This window comes from Pezoporus flaviventris, unplaced genomic scaffold (genome assembly GCF_033815535.1).
Source record: "Pezoporus flaviventris isolate CSIRO_AGI_PZ_B2104156 unplaced genomic scaffold, CSIRO_AGI_Pfla_v1 ptg000078l, whole genome shotgun sequence".
Classification (NCBI taxonomy): domain Eukaryota; kingdom Metazoa; phylum Chordata; class Aves; order Psittaciformes; family Psittacidae; genus Pezoporus; species Pezoporus flaviventris.
Window position 1 is genome coordinate 18,864,935 of NW_026892626.1, and position 27,787 is coordinate 18,892,721.

The window sequence follows — 27,787 nt, forward strand, 5'->3', positions numbered from 1 at the left end:
GGTGCATCGGCTGGTCCTGCTCTGACCCGGCGCTGGGGCGGGGAGGCCCCTCGGGCTGACCTCCCCCTGTCTGCGGTGCACGGGGCTGTGGCGCTGCTGTCAGCCGGGGCTCAGCGCCCGGCACCGGGGCAGCAGCTCCAGTGCCGGTGGGGGGTGCTGGGAGCCGAGATGCCTCGTGCTGGGGGAGCAGGGGCGGGTACCGGCCGGCACGCCGGGGGTGGGGATTCCAGTCCCCTGGGCAATGCCGGTCTCAGCCCCCCCCCCCCGCTCTAGGGTTTCTGCCCGGCCCCGGTCCCAGCATCGCGGCTGGGGTCTCCCGCCCGGTGCCGGTCCTGGTCCCATCACCCCGGTGGTGGGGGTCCCTGTCCCGGTCCCTGTCCCAGTCCCGGGGCAGTGACGGTCCCATCACCCCGCTGTGGGGGTCCCGGTCCCATCACCCCGCTGTGGGGGTCCCGGTCCCGGTCCCATCACCCCGCTGTGGGCTCCCCCCCGCGCGGTGCCGCTGCGGGTCCCCGCCCCCGGGTCCTTCCCGCCCGGTCCCGCTCCCGGCACGCGGGGCTGCGCTCCCGGTGCCCGCTCCCGGCGCCGGCTCCCCCCGCCCCTCCCGGCCCGGCCCCATCCGCGGGCGGTGCCGGTTTCCCGTCGGCGCGGCCCCCCCCCCGCGGCCCGCCCTGCGCTGCCCCCGCCGCCCCCCGCCGCTGCCTTGTCCGGGCGGCGCGGGGGGAGGCGCCGGGAGAGGCGCCGCGCTCCCGCCGCGGGCGCACGGCGGAGCCGCTCCGCGCCCCGCGCCGCCGCTGGGCCATGCCCGGGAGCCCGGGGGCTCGGCGGCCCCGCGCTGCGCCTCCGCGGGGGCCCGGCGCGCCGCGGGCCGCGGGGGCATGAGGCGCCGAGCGCGGAGAGCGGCGGCGGGCGGCGGCGCCGGCCCTTCCCCTGCGAGCCGCCGCCGTAGGATGAAGCAGCATGAGGATGTGTGACAGAGGCGTCCAGATGCTCATCACCACGGTGGGAGCCTTCGCAGCCTTCAGCCTGATGACCATCGCCGTGGGCACCGACTACTGGCTCTACTCGCGCGGCGTGTGCAGGACTAAGTCCACGAGCGACAACGACACGAGCCGCAAGAACGAGGAGGTGATGACCCACTCGGGGCTCTGGAGGACGTGCTGCCTGGAAGGTACCGAAACACCCCCAAAACCCATCCCCGGCCCTGCCCACAAGTACTTCGGGGGGGTCCCGGGACCCCCAGCCCCAAAGCCGGACCCTGGAGGGTGGAACACGGGGGTGCTCGGCCGTGGCACCGCCGCGGGGTCCCTCCGTGCCCGGGGACCGGAGCTGTCCGTGGGGACCGGCGCTGTGCATCCTCCCTGGGAGGCGGGCGCCTCAGGCTGGGGATCGCGGGTCCCTCCGGGCCCCTGGCGCTGTTTAAACGCGAAGCGCTCGGGGGGCAGAGCCCCTCAGCTCTCCCCCCCCCCCCCCGGGGCTCTGCAGGGGCCACGTCCCCGTTGCGGGGGACCCGCCGCACCCCGGATCTTCACAGCTGAGCCCCAAACCACAGCCAGCCCTTCCCCTCCCAACAGCAGAGCGGGGCCGGGTGCGCTGATGCTGCTGCTGTTGCCCCACTGCAACGTGTCCCTAGGGGACTGCACCCCACAGCCAGGCACCCACCTCCCCGCTTCACCCCATTGCTTCACTCCAGGCCACGCTTTGGGGGCAATTTTGCCCCAGAGCTGCTGGTTGAGATGATGTGAGCAACAACAGGCTGTGCTTGAGCATGAGCTTGGCTCACTGGCAGGTCCTGGTGGTACCTGCGCAGCAAAGCCAGGCTGGTGGGATCGCACTGGGCCATAACTTTCACAATCAGCAGCAGCAGTTGGTGTCCTGTGCACTGGGGGGACCGTCCCTGCTGTCCTGCGGGCCCCGGAGCGATGTCTCCAACAGTGGGGGCAGCGAGCCGCGGCACGGAGCTGCTTCCTCCACATTGGAAAGTTCTCGGTGAGTCACAGCCAGGGATGCAGAAATACCCGGTCTGGTCCTGGTGCTCGGTCCTAAACCCCATGAAGTCAGTCAGAGCTTTCCTACTGGTTCAAGGAGGGTTTGGATCATGCTCTAATTCCAAAATAAATAATTTGAGAGAATCTGTCAGCCCTCTCGGGCTGAGGGAGCCAAGGAGACAGCAGCCAGGGCTGTGAGAGATGGGATCGCTGGAAGCAATGAGTGATTTCCAAAATCCTTGGGGTTGCTAGCTGCATTTCTTTTTCATAGCGAATGCTTTATGTTTCCCTCCTGTGATAAATCACTGCTCGGGAAGGAGCCGGGGAGGCCCTGCACTTCTGGGCACAGCACGCTCAGAAAGGGCTCAGCGGTGCCATGGCACAGCTCAGCACTGAATCACAGCCCATCACCCTGAGCATGTGCTGGCCATGGGGCTCATCATTCCCAGTCCCTGGACTCGCACTGTGCAAGCAGGGTGGCTCTGCCCGGTGCTGCGTCAGTGCTGCTTGGCCATACCCATGGCACAGTTGAGGCCTGACTCTGGGCACAGGATCTGTCATTCCCTGTGTGTGGAGGAGCGTGCAGGTGGGTGATGGAGCTGGGGGTGAGCAACAGGGCTGTGGGTGGGTGACAGGGCTGTGGAGGAGCGATGGGTGATGGAGCTGCGGGAGCATGCAGCACCAGGGAGACTCGGTCCCATCAGTGCTCGGGGTGAGCACAAGGAGCTGCTGTGGGGCTGCAGGGACGTGGCGAGGATGCTCATCACCCTCCGGAATTTTGCTGGGGAAAGGCACTGGTGTTGGTGTCTCACAGGCTGTTAACTGATGCTGTGCTGGGAAGGGAAGACTTCCACATCCAAGCTGTGCAGAGCTCATGTGTGCTCTGTGCTGGTGCTGCTGGGCGACTGAGGTCCCCCAAGCTAAGGGTCAGTGCTCTCTGCACAGGGGACTGCTCCCTGTGCTGAGCCACTGCACCCTTTCCCACGCAGCAGGTCCTGCCTGCTTCCTGCTCTCAGGCCCTGCCGTGTCTCTGCTTTCCGTGCACTCTCTGCATCTGGCTTGAAAGACGGGCACAGGTAGCACTTGATCACCCTGTGCCAGGACTGAGCACGGTCAGTGGGAAGGGCGGGTTCTCCTGCGGTGCAGAGGATGCTCTGAGCAGCGAGCTGTGCTCTCTGCCCCTCGGGATGCACCTCGGCCTTCAACTTCCCGCTGCTAACAGGGGTTTAATGTGTGTGGGGATGGAGGCACTAAGAGCGAGCCCCAGCCGCTGGCCTGGCGGGGTGCATGGATGGGTACTGAGGTGACGGACGCGGGGCTGCTGCACGCTCCGTCGCAGCTGCTCGTTCAGCCCGTGTCAGTCACACACACTGAGCCAATGGCACAGAGCACGCGAGCACCGGAGCACAGAGCGGATAAATCCTGAATGAAGCCACCACAGAGCGATGGAGAGAGCGGCACCGGAGAACACGGATCAGGGGGGATGTGGGACCTGGGGCCTTGCGGGTGCTCCTGGGCTGCTGTGCTGGGAGAGCCCCTGCTCCAAACTGCAGCGTTTCAGTTCTGATTATCACCTGTACGGTGTGTGAACACTCAGTGTATGTCACCTGGTGCTTCTGCTCGAACATGGCCAGTGTTTGCTGGTGTGTCTGTCCCCTGTGGCTGTTTATTGTCAGTCCTCGTCCCCTGCGACTTCCTTGTTAATAGGAAAGGTAGGGAAGCGCATGGCACTTCAGGGAAAAAGCTCGTGTTGGGAAATAGCTGCTTTGGTTTGTGTTGTTTCTAGGAAAGGAAAACAACTTCTGCTTTCATCGACTTTAATTAAATTCAGCATGGTTAAAGGCAGGGAGCCTCCTTGTCCTCCCTGTTGCATGGTACCCACTGGGACTGGCTCTGTGGCATCATGCGGATCTGAACCAGGCAGAGGTAGCAGGAGAATTTGCACAGGGCTGCTTGAAATCCCATGTTTTAAGGGATATTTCCATCCCTGGCAGTGTTCAAGGCCAGGTTGGATGGGGCTTGGAGCAATCTGCTCTAGTGGAAGGTGTCCCTGCCCGTGGAAGAGGGTTGGAACTGGATGAGCTTTAAGGTCCTTTCCAGCCCAAACCATTCCGTGTTTTGGTCATTCTATGAAATAATGCATGGTGTTTAAGTCTCACATAGCCATAAAAGCTGGTTTTCCTTCTTTCTTCATGCTGTTGGTCTGGTTGTACCCCAGCCCCCTTGCCTACAGCATTTCACAGGAAGCTCCCACACATGGGGTCCACCATGACCTGCAGCCCCTTCTGTGCTGCCCAGTGCCAGGGTATCATCTCCTACCCCCGGACTGCAGCTTGCTCTCCTAGTCTTGGACTTGGCTGCATAAAAGGGCCATCACTGAATGAGTCCGTGGTACCAACCCACCACCATCACTCCCCAGTATTGCAGTCAGTCTTTTCTGTGCTGTTTGTCTCTTTTACCAGCAATTATTCCATGTTTTCTTTAATACCCTTGATAAAGACATTGTCATAGTTCAGCACTACCTTGGTAGCAGGCGATTTGTGTAGAAATATCCCATCGGATGACAAGGTACAATCCCTGTGATCTGCCTCCCAGTCCCTTTAATACAGCACTGTTGATTCTGCGTAATACCAGTCTTTTTCCTATTTCAGGAGAGCTAAATCAAATACCCTGTGGAACTCTAAACATATTATGTTACTGATTTCCTTTATTAACTGGATTTGTAACTGTATCAGGAAAAATGTGAGGCGTTTGATGAGTCTGTTTTCCACATGGATGTTTGACATTTATCTCCTCATTGGGGTCCTCCTACTGCTCACCCATGGGCGATGTTGCCCCTACCGCTGCCCAGAGCCACTGCTCGTGGCATTAAACCAGCTCATCCTGTCCTCTAGAAATCCAACAGCGTGCCAAGGTTTATTAAACTCCATTTTAGGCCTTCAGACACCTTCTCAGCCTATTCTCTGAACGCTCTTGGGAGAAAGTTCTCCAGCCTGACCAGCTTCGCGTTTGCACTTCATGTCGCTGTTCAGCATCCTCGCCAGCTCCTGCAGGAATACAGGAGCCTGTTTGTCTCCAAGTACAGAACAGGAGTAGCTGATGAATAAATAATTGTGTGTCACTTCTGCTTCATGACTGACAGTTGCACTGTCATGATCTGGTGGTGGTTTACATTGGCAGTGAAGCTGGGACTACAGCTCCCTGGAGAATTCCTCCTCGCTTTGCTTAAACCTTTGGGTGGCAGGTTCATTTCAGCTGATCCCAGTAGCTTCTCCTATCAGCTGTGTACATGTCCTGACTGCTACTTCCAACGCCAAAAGCCCTGGTTGTAACTTTCTGATTATGTTTTCAGTTCCCTTTCAGCAGGCCTGAAGGATGCTCAGGGTACCCCTTGCTCCCGGGTACCACTCCTGCTTCTCCCTTTCCATTTCCCCCCAGCTGGTTTTGTCCATGGCTGCTTTTGGCTCTGCTGAGCTGGTTCGCAGCAAAGGCGTTAAACTGGGCTGGAAGCAGCTGCCCCTGGACCGCCACCAGCTCTTCCCCCGCTTCCAGCTCCTCTCAGTCCTTCCAAGCAGAGCATTTCCCCAAGGTGACAGCAATATTGTTTCTGTTAGAAAGTTATTATCTTTAATTTTTAAACGCGCCAAGCAAATGTCCCTGAGATTGCAATCATCCATGATCGAGCACTTTTGCTCACCACTCATTATAGGTGGGTATTTAAGGAGCTGCTCATCCTGTTCCTCTGTCTGCTTGGCGTCTGTAATAGATTCTCATCAACAGCCCGACGTGCAGTCCAACACTGCTGCACAGCGCTCGTGGTCCAGGCGCTGTGGCGGGGTCTCTGCGGTGCTGTGCCAGGCTCTCCGTACGCAGCCATCCTGCTCTCCCTGGCTGGCAGCACAGCTCTGTCCCGGGGATGCTCGCCAGCTCCGTCATGGCTCAAGGGGATGATGCCATGCCGAGATGGGTGGCACGGACAGGGGCTGCTGGCATGGGCTGGAGGTGGTGGAGTGGGAGACAGATGGGTATATGACAGCATGGAAGGTTTGGGCAGATGAATGGGGAGGGGTTATTTGCTCTTCATGTTGTAAGAGCTAAGAGGCATTGTGTTAACTCATGTGATGGGAAGCAGACAATGGAGGCATGTGAGATAGAATAGGATCATAGAATGGTTTGGGTTGGAAGGGACCTTAAAGCTCATTCAATCCCAACGGCAGGGACCCCTTCCACTAGAGCAGCTTGCTCCAAGCCCCTGTGTCCAACCTGGCCTTGAACACTGCCAGGGATGGGGCAGCCACAGCTTCTCTGGGCACCCTGTGCCAGCGCCTCAGCACCCTCACAGGGAAGAGCTTCTGCCTAAGAGCTCATCTCAGTCTCCCCTCACCTTGGTGGAGGATGTACTGAATAAGCTTTAATTCCTGTCCTGTAACGCAGCTGGCAATGAGGCTAGCTGGACCCTCGCTCTGCTCCAGACCCACATTCCTGTGGCATGTGGCCAGACATTAAGAGCCACAACAACCCTTCTGGACAGAGAGGGGTCCCGGGCCGCTGCCAGCCGGCACCGTGCCTTTGGAACGTGTTGCTGTTGGGAACGTGTCCGGGGAGGAGCTGTGTGCTCAAAGCTCTGCTTTGAGAAGCCATCACTTCACACAGGGGGTGCAGAACTCACCCTCCCGGGATGCTGCAGTGTTAGTGTGGACACAATTCCCATCTCCTGGGGTGGGGTGGAGAGCTGGTTCCCACACTGCCTGCGAGCAGCACGTGATGAGTAAAATGTGTGCTGTGAACAGCTCAGAAACAGGCATTTTATTGCTGCATAGGCGTGGTGCAGAGCCTGTCATCTCAAGAGCTGTTAGTGGTTAATAGAGGTGGAAGTCTGCATCTGAATGAGGCTCGAGTGGGTTTTTTTCCCATGCAAGGTCACTACCTCCATTACGGCTGTGGATAATTAGCGCTGGCTAGCGAACCCTGGTGCTGGGGCTGGCACTGGGACCGCAGCCGTGCGCTGGGGGAGGATGCCCATGGATCGATCCCGGATCCTCCAGTCCCCGGGGAGGTGCCAGCGGATGACGTTTGCTGAGAGAAGCCAGGGAGCGGGGACTGATGCTTGGCTCCGCTGCTGAGTTACGTGGCCCTTGGTAAATCACTTCCCTTCCCTCTGCATGAGTTTTGCCTTTTGTCGTGTGAGGCCGTGCGGGTTCTGGTACAGCTCCAGGCAGGCACACAGCACTGTTACCACTGGTCATAGGGTAAAGCCCCTGTCCTGCCCACCAGCACATCCCGTTGGACCTCGCTGGGCTCCTTGGCGCAGCGGTCCAGGTAACAGCCCTGGTGTGGAGCCCTGTGATGCTTTCAGCAGCCCATGCTGTCTCGGATGAGATGGGGTGAGGCAGCCGCAGCATTAAACTTGCTCTCCGTGGCTACTTTGCACGTGGATTTCACCATGGGGTATTTTTAATGGACACAACGAGCACTTCATAAACGGACATTAACCTCCTTTTCCATAATTGCTCTGAAAAGGTTGTAAATGTGCTAACCCTTAAGGACAGGGGGCTCTCAGCTGCTGCCCGAGGGGCCGCACGTGGCAGAGGGTTAATCCCTGGCTCCCTTTGCCAGCGTCTGGCTGACTCACGGCCCTGCACTGCCGGGATGCAGATGCAACCTATCCATGGTCATTGATGCACATCAGTGCTGTAGGTGCTGGGGGTGAGTTAGTCAAAGACATTGAGGGGAAAGGTGCCCACTCCAAGTCACCCCGAAGCACCCGCAGAGAGACAGGGAATGAACAAGGCTGTGCATTTAGAGTGGGTTTTCTCCATGTGCCTGTGATGCTGGAGGAACCAGGGAGGGCTCCCGCTGCCCTGCTCCCCTGCAGCTCTGCTACAGCATCTGAAACTCGCTTCCAAATGGCACTTGGAAGCAGGCTCCTTGAGGCGGGTGTTTGCATTCTGGGTTAGTGCTCGGTGTGGAGAGGGTGGCTTCACCTCCCTTCCGAAAGGTCCATGGCTTTGCTCATCTCACCTTGCAGAAATCATTTGCACACTGGCTGAATGCATTTGACAGGCTTGAAAATACCAGGATTTTTCACAGTCATCGAGGGCAGAGGCAGGAGGAACGCTTGTGGCTGCTGGGTGGGTGATGCTGCATGAGGATTTCCTCACATACTGCCTGCTCCTTATCTCCTGACACCACAATCCATGGGCAAACCCAGTGCTGTTGGGCTGCAGAGGATGGCTCCGCCATTCCCATGTCAGGCTCTTTGGAGATGTGTTGTTCTGTTATACAAACAGATCCATAAGGAAATGCCAGGGCAGGCGGGGGACAGCAGAAAGACAGCGTGGGAGAAGCCATCCCCTCACTGCCACCCCCTCGCTGCCATCCCATCCTCCTCGTTGGGCGCTTTGTGCACTCGCTTTATGCCAAGTGGTTTGCATGGAAGGAGGAGGATCAGGCTGGGACAGGAGCTGGGAGAGGAGCCCCAGGGTGGGCATAGGGAGTAGGGGGATGTGTGACACACACACACACACACACACACACACACACACACACGCCTTTCTGGGTGCTGGGAGCCTGTGGAGTGTTAACATTGGCAATAATACACTTGGGACTTGGGCAGCGACAAGCAATGACAAAAGTCATTGTTTGAGGGTGACATTTGTGTTTGTGCTTCTCGAATGCTCACATTTCCAACGTCACTGGTGGTTTGGTAATTGTCCTCTAATTATGCCTTTACTCTCTGGAGTCACAAGGGGAGGGAAAAGCCCCAGAGAGGCTACCAACAAGCAGCTACCCTTTTAATGTGTTCCTGATTTTAGCTTATTGAAATCAGCATTGGCTTATGCTGCGGCACCTTCATTGAGGTGCCCATGTCCTGCACAACTGCTCCAGGTCCCAGGGGTGACACTTTCCTCCTCCCGGAGAGGCTGGGCAGAGAGAGCAGAAGCTCTTCAGGACGGGCTGGCTGGTGCTTGGCTGGATATTAAAGACCGACTTCCAGTTCTTTTTCCAGCTGTCAGAGTGCTTTGATGCATCAGCATCATCGGTTGCATCACACCGTGTCATTGCGTGAGCGATCGCAAGGCGCTGTGACAGTCACCGGCTGCCTTCCCCCGGGGCTGACGCCAAGCCCGGGGCTGCTTTAGTGCCTGGGAAAGGTCACTGTCACTTTGGGAGACAGCCCAAGGCCTCACATTGGCTTTTCCTGCCATTTGGAAGCCTCTCGCAGCCCTGAGGCTCCTTCCCTCTGTGCCTGGAGAGTCTCTTGTTCCTCTGCATGCTTTAGCTGAGGGTGACAGTGTTTCCTCTACATCAGCCTTTGGCCTTTCCTCCAATGTGGAATGCTGGAGAAGGATAGGAGTGATTCGGCCTTTTGTAGGGACTGGGAGAGCTGCAGCCTGAGGTGTGAGACCTCTGAGCCAGGGTGAGAAGAGGGAACCAGGCTATCTGCTTGTCACCGAGCAGTCAAAGCGTGCTCCAGCAAGAGCACAGGATGGCAGTGAGGCCGGGGGAAGCTGTGTGTGCATCTTAAATAGCTTTAAATCATCAGAATGGATTAAAATAATATCTACTCTGCATATTGCCCCAACCCTATTTCCAGTGCTGTTGTGGGAAGCACGGGAGCTGCTGGTACCCAGTCCCAGGCAGCATCAGCAGCTTGGTCCTTTGGGACAGAAGCATCCCCACAGCCAAATGCCATTCCCCATTGAAGTGTTCTGTGCGGCTTTACTGCCAGTCCCAGCTCGCTGGCGGCTGAAGTGACGGACGTGGCATCTCCTCCACCCTGAGCTGTGCTCCTGCAGCACGGGAGCATCTCGGAAGCAGCCCATGTCTAAAGCAGAGTCTTTCCAGGCTACGCAGCTTCAGTCCCTCGGTTAGAAGTGATGTGTGTTGTCAGTGTGGGCACATCTCCCCTCGGAGGATGAGGAGAAGTCCCCCAGGAAGCAGCACCGGAACACCCCATCGGCTCTCAGGAGCTCTGCTCCTCCGGCCCTGGGTTTCGTGGTGCTGAGCCCCGGCGGCAGCGCGGCGCTGGCAGCGCTTTGGGCCGCTGCACCGTCACCTCCCGCGCAGAGCCTATTTCCAGGGCTGTGAATTCCCGGCTCCGCGCGGCTCCAGCTGAGCACCCAAAACGAGCAGACGCTTGTGATCTGCAGCCCCCACCGCCCATCTGCACCCCGGGGACAGCGTCACCGGCCCCAGCAGGAGCCCCTGGAGCCGCTGAGATGCTCCGGTGCTGCCGGAACCGAGCGGGAGCCTGCGGAGGGGGAATTGCTCCTTCTTGGCAGCAGGAGAGGTGGATGAGGCCGGGGCTGCACACTGAGCACTGACGGTGGACAATGAATAGACAGGGGGCAGAGTGTCCCAAGGGAGCTGCGGAGGTGGGAGTGGGACGGGAAGTGATATGGTAGCAAATGCCCAGCAAATACAGTAACCCAGCATACATAGGCTGGTCCCAGGCTGCCCCATCCCCACAGCACAGCCCTCGGGGCGCTTTTCATCATCTCCTTCAGCCAAAAGGAGATGCTGGAGCATCCTCCAGGTGTGTGCCATGAGCATTAACGAAGGTGGAGCTGCTGAGCTGCAGCTGGGCCAGAGCCATTAAAGGGCTGGGAGGATGTGCAGTGAGGGCTGAGCAGTGCTGAGGGTGAAATGGTGGGCTCTGAGCAGGACTCTGAGCTGGAAATGTGTGAGCAAACCCGCAGGGGAAGCCCCAGGTAGGTGCTGGGAGAGCAGGGGAGGTGCAGAGGAAGCCACTGTGGTTTCTGTGTGCTTGGGGACTCAAATGCCTCTGGCAGGCACAAACCCCCAGCTCGCTGTGCTCTGTTGTCCTCAAAGCTGATGCCAAAGCATCACCAGGCTTCAACAGCAGCAGGATGGGCTCTTTCGTGTGGTTTAATGTGGCACAGGAAGATGATGGAAAGCCTTGGCATCTGCTGTCCATCCATCTCATGGTCCTTTAATGCTTCTGGAATTAATGCATCAAAGTGTTCTGTGCTTTCAGTCAGATTTGGGAGCTGGGTAAAGGTGAGGCTGGGTTATGGCCAAGGTAATGGCATGAGAGGCTCAGGAGCAGTTTGCACAGGTCTGATCCATCTGAAAGTGGAGCAGGTTTGTAGCTGGGAGTGTGGTCCTGTTCTCTGCCTAAGGGTGGCTGGAGCTGAGCTTGCAGTGCCAGGGCTGTGGCACAGGCAGTGGAAAGGAGAGCATTAGATAGAGTGCCATGTGCTGCTGTGGGCAGGACAGTGTTTAAGAGCCCAAGGAAGCTTTGGTCTCTTGGTGCTGTGAAATCCCAAGGCAATGGGTGATGGACAGGATGCACTCTCATCCTGTACCTGCCCTTGCAGCTGTCCCCAGGCAGGGAGTGCACTGCCTGCACAGTGTTTCCAATGGCAAAGCCCTCCCAAAGGCATTGGGGCAGAGCAAGGGCTACAGCATGGAAATTGCTGTGGGGACCATGAGCTGCTGTGAGGGCTGGAGCAGCTCTGCTCTGGAGCCAGGCTGAGAGAGCTGGGCTGGGTCAGCCTGGAGAAGGGAAGGCTCCTGAAGGGGAGACCTGAGAGCAGCTCCAGTGCCTGAAGGGGCTGCAGGAAACCTGGAGAGGGGCTTGGGACAAGGGATGTAGGGACAGGCCAAGGGGAATGGCTTTAACCTGCCTGAGGGGAGACTGAGATGAGCTCTTAGGCCCAAGCTCTTCCCTGTGAGGGTGCTGAGGCGCTGGCACAGGGTGTCCAGAGAAGCTGTGGCTGCCCCATCCCTGGCAGTGTTCAAGGGCAGGTTGGACACAGGGGCTTGGAGCAAGCTGCTCCAGTGGAAGGGGTCCCTGCCCGTGGCAGGGTTGGAGCTGGAGGAGCTTTGAGGTCCCTTCAGCCCAAACCAGTCTGGGATTCTGTGATAACTTCTGGAAAGCTTACCTGGGCGTAGGTAGGCATCTTTTATTTATCAGGCAAGGTTTGCACTGCTCACTCCCTCACCAGCCCAGTCCTCTCCTAATGCTCAGTCTATAGCACAGTCCCTTCTTGTTCTCCCAAAAAAGAAAAGAGTGAAACTACGGTGCTACTCTCGAATATCGCTTTTCCCCATCTGGGGCATTGGAAGCAGCTTCCTGGGGCTCTCTTCCCCTCCCGCAGATGGTGAGGAGGCGGCTCTGCCTCCCGGCAGCAACGAGCTAAATCCGTCCGTGCTGGATGTGCTCCGGTCCTTGGGATAGCGCCTGGGGCTGCGCCGGACCCCGACCCCCGGGATGAGCCCGGTGCTGGAGATGGGGAGCCGGTGGCTGCAGGCTGCCAGCATCCTCCTCCCGCAGCAGCAAACACGCAGCCCGATGCCCACTGAATTCCCTGAAATAAACTGGCTTTGATGGATCGAGTCCCTTTCAGCGCATCAACTGAAAACTTCAAATATTTATATCGTTAGGGAGATGTGACAGAAATACACATATATAAAAAGGCAGGTGCTTGAGTGGCAGTCACGTATCTGAAGTTCAAATACCTCCAAATCAGGGCTATGAGAGAGGAAGGACAAAATGAACACCTCTCTTTTTCAAGGAGCCTCCTCCCAGGCTGAACGTGCTTCCAAGACTGACTCTGCAGCTCTAAAACCTATTGCTGAGCTGTAACCGGGAAGCGCTCGCCCCGCTCGTGGCCTGTCAGAAGCACTGGGCTGGGAGGTGCTGTGCTCCGCTCCGCCGTGACTCACCGCAGCCACGGCAAATGGGTTTATTTGTAAAGAGCCTCCTTTCAGGAGTGACCTTTTTAATGCCTCGTGCGGTGCTCGGAGGTGCAGAATTGCCTTTTGGCAACGGGCTCGTCTGCTGGAGCTCTGGCAGCGCTTCCCGAGCCCCTGCACGTGGTTTTAGCCCTGCTATTCCGTGCCGTGGGGCTCCTTTGGGAAAGGATTTGCTTTCCGCAGCCCTCGGTGCAATCCGGGCTGCTGGGCTGGGGCTGTGTGGAGGGGCTCGCTGGCCAGCCAGGCACCTCATGGCACCCCTGGAGCCTCTTGGAACCCTCCCTGCTTCTATAAACACCTTCCTGGGAATATGGACAGTGGTACTGGTCACACATTGGAGCATCTGCTTCACCTTGAAATAGGGAATACAACTTTGAAGCTGTTATTGCAGGCTGCTGTGCATCAAAGCACCAGGTTAGCTCCTGTGGCCGACAAGCTTATCATCCCCTGCTTGCTGTTGAGCTGCCCAAGCCCCGGCTCTGTGCTCACCATCACCAACATGCCCTCATCAGCACTCCCTTTGGTGGTTAGACCAAAGCAAATTTGGTGGCCACAACCTATCAGCACCGTCCATGGCCTATCCCCTTGTTCTGAGTCCCACCTTGTGCCATCAGGTACCAGCCCGAGCTCTGGGGTCAGAGCATGCTGGGGCTGGGGACAGCAGCAGCCCCACCACTGCTGCCCTGCCACAGGCCATCACCATCCTCATCCTCCTCAGCAACGTCCTGGCGAGGTTTGAGGTTTTGGGCGTCGCTGTTAGCAGCTCCGTTGGCTCCTCTGGTGCATCTCTTTAAGCTCTGGGCTGTGAATGTGCTGACTGTGAAATGCCACGGTTGTAATAACAGTTATTTAACATTGCTCAGTCCCGTGACTAACGGTGTGCCATTTGCGCTGGGTAACGGGCGGCTGCGTTGCTCCTGTGGTTGTTCATCCTCATGCAGCGCAGAAAGACGTTTTGGTGGGTTTCTGCTGTTTGTTTGTGTCCTCTCTCAGTGCTCCACAATTCCTAGCTGCTGATTTATATTCAGAGTTATGAATATCTCCTTTCTTCCTTCTGCTGGCCATGTTTGTATTTTTATAGCTGTTTACATATTAGCCAGGCAGTCTTTCAACAGATGCAAACTCCTGTTGCGGCTGTGAGTTTGGGGGTGAAACACTTAAATCATTCTCTATTCACAGTCATGCCTTTATGCTTAAAGCCTTTCTCCGAACTGATTTGCCTTATAATTGTTTTCTGCTCTGTGAGTCGACTTCTCAAAGCATCCAGAATATATGTTGGTGCCTGGGACTTGCCTCTGTTTGCCCATAAGAAGCGTAATCAAGTCATGATTGCTTGGACTTGAGCAGCAACTAGTTCTTAATTCTGTGATCCATTCCCTTTCAGCTGTCAACACGGAGTCTAAAATAGCACTCCCCTGTGCTGGGTGCTTCAGAGCGATGAAATTGTCATTTATAGGGTTTTAGCGATTCCGAGGATGCTTTAATACTGGCAAAGTGAAACCTTCGGCTTCCTGGCGTAATGCAGCTTTTGCTCCTACTTATGATAAATAAGTGGTTACGCAGCCCCGGGGATGATCTGGCCCTGGCATGGCTCTGGAGCAGCACCAGAGCACCCTATACCCGTGTGTTATCATTGTCTGAATTAGCAGCTCTTGTTTAACCAGAGAATCCCAGGTTATTACGATCTTCATCCTGGGTTTTCCCTTCTGGGTGGTTTTGTCACCAGTTTTCAGTGTTCTGCCCATTTCTCAATGTGAGTCAAACGCACTCCAATAAATGAGTCCGGGTCCTTCTGTGAATTGTGCCAGCTCGGATGTGCAGGCACTGGAAGGCTGCCTTGGGCTTGCTTGGTGAGGTTTGTCCTCACCATCTTCACGTTGTGCTGGAGGAGGGCTCGGGTCTTCCCTGCTTCCTCCATCCTCTTTCTGCTGGTTTAATGCTGACTGCTGCTGTGAGGCTGTGACTGCTGGAGCGGTGACCTCTGGCTCCAGAGGTGGGTTTGGGATCAGCGCAGCTGCGTGTGAGGCTCACTGACACAACCCTTGTGCTGGAGAGGCTGCGGGGGCTGCAGGCGGATCCTGTCAACAGGAAACTTCAGTTATCCCACAGGCTGCAGAAGCAGCGCCCGGAGATGTGGTGAAGAAATGGGAGCTGCAGACACTGTGAATGATGCTTTTTGGAGGAGCTGGTCCATGCTCTGGCAAGGGACACAACTTGAGTCCTGCATCCCACGTCCGTGCTGTTATTTAGCGATCGGAGTGGGCTGATGAGGAACGATGGCTGCAAATGTGATGGAGCCAGGCTGGGGAGACACCGGCAGTGAAGAAGACCAAAAAACCCATTACAGTGAAAGAGCAGAGGAGGGAAAAGCCATCATTTGATGTATGGAAGTTGGGTCCACAAGGAGAAGCAGAAAAGGGCCTGAATTTTGACAAATTAAATGAGGAGCTGTTGCAACGGAGGCAGAAATGATCATGAAGGGCAAATTGCTGAGGGCATCAAAAGCAATAAAAGAGTCTTTACTCTCAACCAGTCCCTGGCTGCTGTAGGATGGGTGTCTGGCAGGCAGCCATGGCTCAGGGAGCATCAGCTCTCCTTCCCAAACAGGCACAGAGCACCATGCTATGGGACAGACCCCCTTCCCTATGTCCTGTCAGCAGTAAGATTTGTGATCCAGGAGTCTCCTGGGGCTGAGCTGGCTGCCCCTGCTGCTGAAGCCAGAGAGGAGGCTGGAAGGAGCTCATCACCCAACCCAAGTGGGTCTAAAATGTTCATTAAAGGAAGGAGAGGGGGGTCCTGCCCATCTGTGTCCATACCTCAGGCACGGGGATGCTCCTGCCCCGTCTCTTCCCATCAGCATCTCCAGGCAGGCGAACAAGCTAATGATAAAGCTCATTATTTTTTTAATTGCTAGAATTGTATTAATTTAAAGGGATAAACTCAATCAGGGAAGCTCATTAATTTCTACCACATGGCTTATTTACGCTGATTCTGGCTGCTCCGGCGCTCATTTCACTGTCATAGGGATGTCAATTACCTTCTGAAATCAAAATCAGTGTTTATTCACTGCTAAGATAAAACATGGGATGGTTTCCTTTGGCACGCTGATGAGAGTGCTCCTCCCCAGCCCGATCTCAGGCTCTTGGTGTTGGCAGTGTGCTGGCCACCCTGGGCACTGTGTTTGCCGCAGCCCATGTGCCCTCCTTCCCGGGAAAGCCCAGCATCTTCCTGGCAGCATTTCCCTGCCATGAGCTCCAGAGATGTGGAAGGATGGAGGGAGGGAGGGAGGAAACCCAGGGGGAGACCCCAGGAGGCAGCTCCAGTGCATTACCTGATTACTTTTGTAATGAGAAAACCAAAGCTAAACCCTTTGAGCAGAACGCTGGAAATTACCCATCATCTCCAAACTTTTTTCCTTCCTCCTCTATTATTCAGAATTGTTTTGCTCCTCTGAAGTGCCTTGTGTAGGTTGCACCAACCCCACAGGTTCCAGAATGGGAGATGATGAGTCACTGTCAAAAATGGAGATCTTTTTTCCCTTCTTTTTCCCCCCTTTCAGCAGTGCTGAAGAGTCAAGTCTGTGACACACGCCGAGCACCAGCATCTCCCTGCCGAAAACTGGCAGGAGCTCCCAGTCCACCCTGGTGCGAGCGCCTGCGCTGTGCCCCTGCTGTGTGGGGATGCCCGGTGTGGAGCTGCGTGCTGCTCCCCCCCACTGCTGAGCTACCGGGGTGCACGGGGGGGCAGCTCTTGCACTGCTGTGTGTGTGTGTTCACGCTGGCCTCGGACTGGCGCCACGGAGCCCACCTCTGCCACCTCCTCGCTGTTGTGCTCCTTCCATTTACTTGGGTTTTTTCCACTGGTTTCTTTTTTTCCCTGCAAGAGGGAAGAAGTCCTTCAGGAAAGGCAGATCTGTGTAGGAGACTGCTCAGACACAAGCCACCACCGCAGGGAGGGGGAGAGGGTGTGAAGTGGAGATGGAGCCACATTGCGCCAGGACCCCGGTGGGAAGCTGGTGTGGGGCTGCTGGAGCGATGGGGATGTGCTGGGGGAGAACCTAGCAGGGGGATTCATCCCGCTGGCAGGATCCCAGCATCCATCCCAACAGGAGAGAGCTATTAGCTATGGAGGGTAACACAGAGCAGGGAGTCTCTTCTAAGGAGTGCACAGGTTTTGCCTTAATTGAGCTGCTCTCCAGTGAAGTTTGAAGCAGACAGATGCATGTGCTGACAGCTTGTGGTCTGAAGAGCCACGAAACTGATTTGATGGAGAGGACGGGTTGCTTGCCTGGCTCCCAAAGGTTTTCCTGGCTTTGGGAGGAGAGCAGAGCCCTTCTCAAGGCTTCCACACCGGGCAGCATCCTTGGCTTGAGCAGCTCTTCCAGCTGGGTTGCTCTGGGATGAGCCGAGCCCTGCGCAGTGGCATCTGGTCTCCGTGTGATGAATGGGTCTAACGTGGACCTGAAACCCCACAGCTTCATAATTGCACACCAGGGACTTTATGCAAAGAGCCTCAGGATCCCTTGCAGAGCATGAAGCTGGGGAAGGAATAAAGATGAATTTCTTTCCATCTCTCCAAGCATCTGGGAGGTGGGTGGGAGGTAAAAAAAGATGAGCCCTGAAGTTTTAATTCCTTGGAGATATTTAGGTATCTTGCTCTTGTTACTCAAGGGAGTGCAGAGCCTGAGGAGCATCTCTTGAGGATGTGCCGCAGGCTCGTCCCCAGCGCTTGCCAGCAAAGCCTGGACCTCTGGGTCTCCAAACACTATTAATTTTGAGAGGACTTGCACTATCGTGGCCCCACCACTGCCTCCAAACAGATTTGCCATGACAGGGTCTCCTTAGGAAGGCCATTACTGTAAACCACAACTTGGGATATAAATCACTTGAATTTACTGGGCAGTGTGGACTGCAGAGGGCTGAAACGTGACCTTGCCCCAGGACTTCTCCTGGCTGAGCCAACCAACGTGAGGAATTGGGTTCTTGCTTTGGAAGGATTTAGCTCCTCTTCCCCAGCCCGAGCCTGTTTGCTCACTGAGCAGTAACAAGCAGAACATTCCCTGGAAAACTGTTCCGCTGGAGGAGGAGTAATGAGATTTTAAAGCCGTAACTGGGGCTCTTTAGTCTTCTGGCTCTCGGGTTAGGATTCATGTCCTTAGCCATATTTTCACCATCATGAGGCGTGCGCTTCCCTCAACCCCCTCCCTGGGGAAAAGGGCTTTGAGAAGAGAAAGACCTGAGATCAGATCAGTTAATTGCCTTTGCATCCTGCACTAAATACAGCGCAGAGAGTTTGGATGTGGACATATGAATGAGCCAAAGCAGCAGCGACAAATCTGTGCGGAAGGCAGCCCTTGTCCGGGAGCAGGAACCAGCGTTAGTCACGTTATTTAATGCACAGCGCGGGGATGCTCTGATCCAGCGGGATGAGAGGGATCGAAGAATCCTGCAGAGCAGGGGATGAAAGCAGCCCTGCGGGAGGGGAAGGAAGGCAAGGCAAGGCATGCCTTAACACATCCTGCATTCACTGCTTTTGTGATATGAGTTCATCTCATCCAAATTCAATCTGATGTTAGCTAAAGGCTGCAGTGAGCCCGGAGCCATCAGGCAGGGACACCCTGCAGGCACTGTGCAGCTGATGATCCCATTGCCACGCAGGTGCTTACAGGCAGGAAATGCCCTGGAAGATTTGCCAAGTGAAGAGGGCTTCCCTGCAGAGCCTGGGTTAAAGTGGCTTCAGTCAATCGAGAGCTCGAGCTGATGCTCACTGAGGTTGGTGCAGGGCATGGATGGATGCTGCTCTGGCTTATAGCCACTGCAAAGGACAAGGTTGGTTGATCCATGGGGAAGGTGCTGGAGCTGCACCTCAGGAGCTGCTCAGCTCAGGTTTTAATCCAGCCTGGGCAGCACAGTGGGTGTTTGAAGGGCATTCTTGTCCCGGCTGGCATCAGTGCCCCTGCTCCTGGGGCTGGCAGTGGTGTTGGCTATGGGAGAGCACCAGGACAGCAGCTTATTGACTGCTTTGTGTGCTAGATGTGCCCCATGTGTTCTGGATGAGGGACGGTCAGGTCTGGCTTCTTAGGATGGAAACAGTGAAGGGAGAAGCTGTCCTGTGCTGGGGTGGGCGAGGGGAGGCAGCACCGATGGCACAAGGCTCCCATCACACTCCTGCTTCCCAGCTCTGGAGCGGCTGTGAGCAGAGCTGCTCAGGCAGGGAGCGCAGGGGAAAGCCAAGCTGGCTCATCAGGACTGACACTGATAGAGAGGGAAGATTACCCACATCCACCAGGGGCAGCTGATGGGGGGTGAAGAGCCGCAGCCTCTGCCTCCACTGGTGCTCTCTGGGCCCGCAGATGAATAGAACCCGAAGTGCTGTGACTGATGCAGGCAGCCATGGCCATTGCTCTGAGCAGGCTGGGATGTGCCAGAGCTCTCCCTTCCTGCTGTGCAGGGACAGGAGCCTGAGCACTGGCAAAGGGGATGGAGTCTGTACAGCATGAGCTGCTCTGGGTGCTGTGCCCAGGCCAGGAGCTCATGGCTCAGTGATGGCAAAGGGGCATGGAGCCACCCAGGCATCGGCAGAGGCTGAGCCAAGAGCATCTTGTGCCGGAGCTCACAGCCACAGCCTTGGTTCTGGCGGGGGAGCAGGAGATCCAGCACTGAGTCCTTGCTAAGAGAGCATGGGCAGAGGAAGGAGGCTCCGGAGGTGAGGGCTGGGGCAAACCCCACCTCCTGCATGCCTGTGATGTTTGTTTTACGGCTGCTTCACCGGGGCCCAGCTGTGAGGCCAGCGTAGGAAAGGCAGCGCTGCATCCGCTGCTGCTGGTGTCTGGAGGCTGAGGTTGTGCCTTGGGGGTGCAAGTGGCAGGGCCCCATCCTCAGGGAGCATTTTGGGGGTCAGGGGATGCTTTCTGTGGTTTAAGCCTTGTTGTGGTATTTGTTTGGAGGCTGGGAAGTTGTGTGTCAGGTGACTCAGCGGTTGCCATGGCGACGAGCATCAGTTAATGAACAGAGGGAGTAAAGGATCCAAAACAAATGTCAGAGCGTGAAATAGATGCTGCGGAGCCGGGAGGGCAGTGGGGCTGCCCCCAAAGCCTGTCCCCTCTCTGCATGGGGCTGCCCTGCACGGGCTTGGGGTCCCTTTGCCTTTGGGGACCAAGCGGGGCAGCAGCAGCACTGAGAAAGGCACTTGATTTCATCTAGTTCATAAGGCCGGGTTGGACACAGGGGCTTGGAGCAGCTGCTCTAGTGGAAGGTGTCCCTGCCCGTGGCAGGGGTTGGAGCTGGAGGAGCTTTAAGGTCTCTTCCAACCCAAACCATTCCATGATTTTGATATTTATTTTCTCCTATCCCATTTCTGTTGCAAAGAAGGTGTTTGCCTGGGACCAGCAGTGCTGAAGGAAGGGGAGAGGTTGCAGATGCTGATGAGACAGTGTGGATGCAGTATGGCCCTGTGCGGTCCTGGCTGCAGTAGGGAGGGAGGGATGAGCAGTGTGCCCGCACTGACGGAGCCGGGGGCGTTTGCATTGGAACAGGACATCCCTTGCTCTCACAGGGATCTCCTGCTCCAAGGGTCACCCTTTCCCTCACATCAGGTTTATCTTGGATGCTGTGTATGACAGAAGCAAGGATGTGGGGCTCTTTGGCCTGCTGCTGCTCGGGGCAGGGGGGATGTGGGTCAGTCCCCACAGCCCAGAGCTGGGTTTCAGCACAGGGAGCTCTGAGAGCTTCCGAGCTCCGGCCCAAGATCAGTATCCTCACTTGCACGCTGTGCTGATGGGCTCACAGAGGCTGTAGACTCTGTTCCCACATGGCACCAAGGGAGAGCATCCTCTCACTGATCAGATAAGGGATGATGGTCCCACGCCCCAGGAGGCTGCTGCAGAGGGACACGGTGCCGTGTCCTGCACGCTGACAGCAGCTCTGCAGGCACTCCAAGTGGGAGAGGGTGGATCTGTCCCACCACAGCAGTTGTGCCTGGGGATGCTGGGGTGTGTTGGGGTGCTGTGGGTCAGCACAGCCCCACTCTGTGCCCGGTGGCTGGAGAGCAAAGGGACAGATGTGGGATGTGGGTGTGGGGCAGAGCCCTGCTGGCAGGTACCAGGGAGAGGAGGGTGATGACGAGGAGGAGGATGGGCTGTGCTGTGCAGCTGCCGTCCTCACCGTGCCCGCTGCCTCCCCAGCCCCATTCGTGGTGCTGGTTTCCAGCCTCCCCTTCGCCCGCAGTTCCCAAAGCAACGGGAGCAGGCAGCTCTCCCTCGATGCCGTGTCTCCCTCTTGGATGACAGCTTCCCACCTCCAGAGCTTCATCTCCAGGCTGTAATTGATGCCTGTCACGATGCTCAGCTCCCCCGAGCCCGGAGCCGGGGTGCAGAACAGCAGCGTGCTGCCATGTGGGACACCGAGCCGGCTGGCTCCTGCCTGGTCCCATAGGAGAAGGGACAGACCCAGCATGACCTGACCATGTGCTCAGGTGAGGGGCTGCCCTTCCTCTGTTTAGACACTGCAGGGCTTCCTTCACGTCACCCTGCCCCTTTGCACTGCAGAGAAGCCCCGCTCTGTGCCTCAGTTTCCCCATTTATAGCACTGAGGACAGCATCGCGCCTGCTCTTGCATTACCTTTTGCGGCTTGCTCTGGAGAAGGCAGATCCATGAATCCCGCAGACACCCTGGACCCTGAGGAGCTGTGTTCCCATCCCTCACCGTGGCACGAGCCAAGCTCTGAGCCATCCCCAGCAGACACTGAGCGCAGTACATGGGGCCTTGGCAGGCTGCGGTGAGGAGCAGGCTCGCAGCACCCGCAGGAGGTGATGGCTGCATCCATCACAACAGAGCCATGAGTGCAACTGGGCAGAGCCAGGACTTCCTTCATCACTTTTTAATGCCTTTAATTTCTCCCTGCCTGTCCAGCATGGACCAGGCTGCTGAGGCTGTGGGATGCATGAGCAGAAGAGGCAACAGCCCATTCACAGCCAGTCCCATGAGCCCATCTGAAGGCCAGGGCTCTCCCCTGCCCCAGACACAGCCATCTGCCCCATTCACACCCCAAATCCACGTTTTGCAGCGTGGAGCTGAGTCCACAGGACATCACTCACCGGAGCCTGCCTCGTCCTTGGCTTTTCCTTGGCTTTTTCCTCCAGTGGCACAGTTGCATGGCTCTGGCCCAGGAGAGAGCTGAGCCCAAAAGTACAGTGAGCAGAAAGCCAAAGCAAACAGGAGGGGGCTTAAAGATGGAATGTGTTTGGTTTGCTTCAGGGAGGGGGAAACAAAAAAACACATGGAAAAAGAGCCTTTTTCTCCCCCAAATGCTCAGTGGGAGGCCAGCAGATGCCAGAGCATCTGCCTCCATCCCCAGGCCTTACAGTCAGTGCTGCCGGTGCCCACCACAGTGGGGATGCTCTCGCCCCCAATCTGGAGCTGTGCCGTGGGGACCCGTGAGCAGGAGAAAGGAGGTGGCTCATCCATGGCCATGCATGGGGCTGCTGTGGGGGACGTGTGGCTGATGTAGGGTACGGACTGCTCATCAGGGTGACCTTCTGCCAGCTCTGGCTGTGCCCAGCAGCGGTGTTCCGGGCAGGAAGCAGCACTGGGAAGCGGCAGGAAGGGTGAGCAGGATGGGAACTCTTTGTAAGTCATTTAAATGACTCATCTGTGCCTCCAAAATAATCTCATCTCGGAAGTTGAGCTGCGGCCCAGATGTTCCTTGAGCAAACGTGCTGAGGCTCCTCGTCCGTGCCCTGCCCTTGTGGGTCAGCAGGAAATCCAAGCTGCTCCTTTGTGCTGCCAAGGAGCCAGGCTGGGAGGATGACGCTGGTCACTCAGTGCCGCAGTGCTGGGGCAGGGGATGTACTGGGTCAGCCACCCTGAGCCTGGTGCTGTTGGTCTCCTAGCAGGATGTATGTGATTGTATGATCCTGACATCCCAAAGGAGCCCTCAGTGCAGCTGAATAAGGTGTTGGTCAGACCCGAAGGGTGGGAGGGTTATTCACATCTCATTGATTTGCTGTCAGAGCTGAGGGGGTTTGCATGGGTGCCGGTAAGTGCCTGCCCTGCTTCACCTCCTCTTCACCACGCTGATGGAGCATGGAGGGGCTCTGCTGGGGGATGCAGGGGGACCAGGGCAGTTTGGGCCTCTCCTCTCAGCTCATCAGGAGTGTTGAGATAGGGCTCATGGTGGGGTATCAACGTGCAGCCCCACGGGGGGGCACTGGGGGTGCAGGAGCATCCGGGCACCAGTGTTCGTGGTTGCGCATCCAGCAGCTCCTGCCAGCACAGAGGGGTCTGAGGGTTTCCTGCTTGTGTCTCCGCAGGCACCTTCCGAGGCGTCTGCAAGAAGATCGACCACTTCCCCGAGGATGCTGATTACGAGCAAGACACGGCCGAGTACCTGCTCCGTGAGTCTGCTTCCCGAGGGCACGATGGGGCTGCGCAACGGGACCGCGTGCGCTCCATGGGGACCCCCACACGGAGCTTAACCCCGCAGGTCCCCCCGCTGCTGCAGGATGCTGACGGGCCGCAGCCCCCCGGGCTCCCCACACGGCTGCGGTGACCCTCTGGGTTACCCGAGCGTGGCCACGTCACGCTGCAGTGGCAGTGCTAATGGCTCATTTGTCTGGTGCTGCCAGCAGCAGCAGCAGCGGCACAGCTGGAGCTTGTTGGGGCATGAGGGGTGCCGGGGAGCAAGGCAGGTCCTTGGTGCAGCACCACAGGGTGCGTGTTCCTGGTCCTGAGCTGGGTTTGCTGGTGCTCACTGGGAGAGCACAGGGAGCATCTGATGTGTGCTCTGTCAGCAGGAGCCAAGCTGGGAGATGGAGCGGGAACAGAGCTGGATGATCCAATGGGAAGAGCAGGGTCCTCCTGTCCTGGCGGCCTGCAGGACCCGCAGGGGTTTACATGGGGGAGCTGGTGCTGGGGTGAGGCTGACCCTGCAGGGAAGAGGCACCGTCCCTGAGCACTTTGCTGCCCCGAGGTGTAGGTTGACAGAGGCTGGGCAGAGATGATGCACGCCCCAACAGGCAAAGCAGCACAGATGTGCGCTGCCTGGCATGCTGGCAATACACACACGTGTGAGCATGGCAAAAGGCTCATCTGAACCCCCAAATTACCAAACAGGAGCACAGGGCAGCCTCGCATCGCTGGGTGCTCGGAGCTGCTGGAGCCAGGAGGGATCCTGACGTGCAGGGACCCCCGATCCCATCACCCTGTGCTCAGCGCAGGGCCCAGCAGCAGCCCCTGCCTTACCCAGCTGCTGCCCATCCCGATGCTGCTCTGAATTCCCACTCCCCAGAGCCGCAGGGCTCCGTCAGCCCTGCTCACCCGTCTGAGGGGGGAATGAACTCAATGGAGCTGGTTTGCAATTTTGGTAGATGAGCGTTGAAGTTCTCCCACCCCCTCCCACATTTAACATAAAAAGCCTATTTTAAAGCCCCAGAATGGCATTTTAATGGGGCTTCTCTGTATTTCTGTGCTTTTAATAAAGGCCCTGAGAGGGGGATGAGAGCCCAGACTAAGGCACAGTGTATTTTCAGTGCAGCAGGTAGAGTTTTGCTGCATTTGTTACCCTTTACTGTCATTTGGGAAGCTGAACTTCTGAGAGACCATGTAGAGAAGCCCGTTCTGTATGGGGCTCAGTCAGTGACTCCCAGGCGTGCAGAGCCAGGTACTGCTGGAGTTAATCCCATGGGGATGGAGCCCGGCACCGGAGCCATCGCATTGCATGTGGTGGGTTCTGGGTCCTGGGCTTTTTGTCCATGTTGATGATGTTTGTCCCTGCACCAGAAAATGACTTTTTGATGACTTTTTAGGTGTGTTAGTTTGTAAATTCTTGACTTTCAAAGCAGCTGAGATGGTTCGGGGAGCCAAGAAACAGGGTCCTGACCGTTGTGGCTGGTGGTGCTGGTCCTTGCCAGGCTGGTGACGCCTGGGGGTTCTGCAGTCCCAGACTCGAGGCAATGCCACCCATGTCACCACCCATGGGTGCTGTGTTTGGTAATGGGAAGGTAAATTGCTCGTGCTGAGTGTGTGACACCACCAGAAGAGAGAGCTCCTTCAGTTTCCTATGAGGACAAAGAAAGAAATTGAGTGTTTAAGATGGTTTTGTGACGGGAGGCCTGAATCACTTGCGTTTGCAGGGCTGCTGCTGGGCTCCAGAGCAGCCTGGGGACAAGCAGAGGATTCATAGCAGGGACTGGGTCTGCCCACCCCCTGTGGCAGTAACCAAGTGGGGCACTGTGGTGATGCTTTCCCTTCCCTCTCGCTGTCCCGCAGGCGCGGTGCGAGCCTCCAGCATCTTCCCCATCCTCAGCGTGGGTCTGCTGTTCTTCGGGGGCCTCTGCGTGGCGGCCAGCGAGTTCTACAAGAGCAAACACAACGTCATCCTCAGCGCCGGCATCTTCTTCGTCTCTGCAGGTAGGAGCTGCCTGGCGGGGCCGGGAGCTGGCAGCTCTTCCAGCGTGCTGGAAGCACGGGAGGGCCTGGGGGAGCAGGGATGGGCCGTGGGTCCTCCCAGGGCTTTGTGAGCATTCCTGTCCCATGGGTAAACCCTCACTGCAGGGAAACCCAGCAGAGGTTTCTGGTGCATGGTCACGAAGTTGCACAGAGCTTTAAGCATCCACTGGGTTCTCCCCAGTGGTCCCCATGTGGGTGCTGCAGCCCAGGAGGGGCTCCCATAGCGTAGCCCAGCCCTGGGCAGGTTTTGGGGGCTCTACCCTCCATCACCCCAAGCAGCAGTTGTAGGACCAGGGAAGGGCAGGCGCTGTGCTGGCAGCAGGCACAGAGGATGCTGCAGTCCTGCAAGGAAAACCGCTGCCCTGGGAGGCCGTTCCTTATGGATTACTCATTCCTCAGTGTGCGCTTCCACTGATTATCTCATGACAATGTCTTTGTCTCAAGGAACTGCTCTATTTTGTGTATTTCCTCTCCCCACAAAGAGACAAATTGCTCTCCCTCTTTCGGCTGGCAGGAGCTGCTGATGCAGATGAGAAAACAACAGAAAGAACATAATCGATTCATTAAGTAAATCCAAGAATCCATCATCTGCTCCCCAGCCCCGGTGCTGCTGGCAGTGCAAAAACTGCCCCGATCCCAAATAAAGCCCTTGGGCTCCACCAGAAATGAGAAGAGATGGAGCCTTTCCTTCTTCCCTGCATTCCCAGGGCCACGCCAAGTTGGGTTCACGCTATAGGGATCCCCTCCTTGCCCCATCGGTTGGCTCTGCTCAGGCCACAGCCCCAGCTGTTGAAACGTCCCTTTCCTAAACAAAACAGTGCTTGCTTTTCCTTCAATATGTGTGAATATACATGAATATATATGCGGATGGCATGGGGATGGCAGCAGAGATCAGTGTGGTCCTAGTGTGCTGGCAGAGGGGTTGGTGCCCCATGGGGATGAGGCCATCATCCCCAGCACCCTTCCTGCTTCACTGGGATGCTCTATCCTTCTCCTGCCACCCAAACAAGCTCCTTTCCCTCTCTTCCTCCCCTGAAGGTCTCAGCAACATCATCGGGATTATCGTCTACATCTCGGCCAACGCGGGGGACCCGGGGCAGAGCGACTCCAAGAAGAGCTACTCCTACGGCTGGTCCTTCTACTTCGGAGCCCTGTCCTTCATCATCGCCGAGATGGTGGGGGTGATCGCCGTGCACATGTACATCGAGAAGCACCGCCAGATCCGCGCCAAGTCCCACTCGGAGCTGCTGAAGAAGTCGGCCTTCACCCGCCTCCCACCCTACAGGTACCGCTTCCGCCGGCGGTCCAGCTCCCGCTCCACCGAGCCGCGGTCCCGGGACATGTCGCCCGTCAGCAAGGGCTTCAGCACCATCCCCTCCACCGACATCTCCATGTTCACCCTCTCCAGGGATCCCTCCAAGGTCACCATGGGGACGCTGCTCAACTCGGAGCGGGACCATGGGTTTTTACAGGTCCATAACTCCATCCCCAAAGAGTTCAAGGAGTCTTTGCACAACAACCCGGCCAACAGACGAACCACGCCGGTGTGAGGCGGGCAGGGGCGTCCCGCCAGGCTGCATGGCATCCTCCTCGTGGCGGTGTAACCCCTGAAACCCCGGTTTTAAGGACAAACCCAGGTGGCTCCCCATGTCCCCACCGCGGGGCTGGTTTGTCACTGCTCAAACACCACCGGCCAGGCCGGGCCACTGCACCCACAGTGGGACCGGGACCCCCTCCCCGGCGGGGGGGGCCATGGTGCCCCTGCAGACTGAGCGGGGCTCCCAACGCCACCCGGGACCGTGGCTTCCCGAGGTGTCCATCGTTAATGTTGCCCATAGCCGCAGTGTTACCTTAGCTGTATGTCCCATGGAAATGCTGGCGATAGCCCTGTCTGTGAGATTCCTTAAATCCGGTAGTGACACTTGAGCGAAACCGCCTGGAAGTCCGGAGTTTGAAGCACTGAGTCGGTGCCGTAGCGAGTGCTCGTGTTGCGAACCCCTTTCCCCTGTCGTGCTGGATGGAGTGCTCGGGCTGGGTTTCCCTCTGGCGTTTCGTGCATGCATTAAATAGCTTGGAATTCAATTTTGTCATGTCGGGTTGGAAGAAACATCCTTTTGCAATTTTCTGTGGTCTTGAAAGGGCTTCTTTCGTTCCTTCCTTCCTTCCTTCTTTCCTTTTTTCTTCCTTTGGTGCATTCAGGCCATGAAAGGACTCAGGAGCAGAATTCCTCCAATGACTGGTAGCAACTAGCCAGCGTTTAATTAACCTCTCATGTTGCAAGGAAATTAATTAATTCCCTAAAATTAACACACGGTCACCGATTACTGTCTGGGCACAAGCAAGGAGGCAGCACTTGCCCCGGTGGTACTGCAGGAGAAGCTGGGTGGGTGGCTCGGCTCGGGCTGCGTGCGATGGTGTACGATTCTGTAATGCCTGGGAGATCAAGGAGCAAAGCAACAATAAAATCGTCCAGTTTGGCAAGCAAGTCACGGAGCAGGTCACGCTCAACCAGGTCCCACTGACCCTGCTGCAGAGCATCACGCGCTGTGTCCCATGGGTTCTTCATGGCATTCCTCATGGCAGCCCTGGGCCTCTGCTGTGGTTGTGTGCGGTACTCAGGGGTCCGGG

The 27,787-nt window shown here is 57.1% G+C and overlaps 1 protein-coding gene across 1 annotated transcript; it reads left to right on the forward strand.

Moving 5' to 3' along the window:
- Nucleotides 1–861: 861 nt before the first annotated feature.
- Nucleotides 862–27,644, forward strand: CACNG3 (calcium voltage-gated channel auxiliary subunit gamma 3). Its single transcript, XM_061473395.1, has 4 exons — nucleotides 862–1,171; nucleotides 23,023–23,106; nucleotides 24,980–25,120; nucleotides 26,198–27,644. The coding sequence occupies exons 1-4, from the start codon at nucleotides 961–963 to the stop codon at nucleotides 26,707–26,709; spliced, it is 948 nt and encodes a 315-aa protein (XP_061329379.1). The 5' UTR covers nucleotides 862–960; the 3' UTR covers nucleotides 26,710–27,644.
- The last annotated feature ends 143 nt before the right edge of the window (nucleotides 27,645–27,787 follow it).

Bases quoted from the DNA above. Each gene is read 5' to 3' on its own strand.
- CACNG3 (XM_061473395.1), top strand. From the start codon at position 961: ATGAGGATGTGTGACAGAGGCGTCCAGATGCTCATCACCACGGTGGGA. The intron at 1,172-23,022 runs GTACCGAAACAC...GTGTCTCCGCAG, and splicing joins GAGGACGTGCTGCCTGGAAG to GCACCTTCCGAGGCGTCTGC. The intron at 23,107-24,979 runs GTGAGTCTGCTT...GCTGTCCCGCAG, and splicing joins CACGGCCGAGTACCTGCTCC to GCGCGGTGCGAGCCTCCAGC.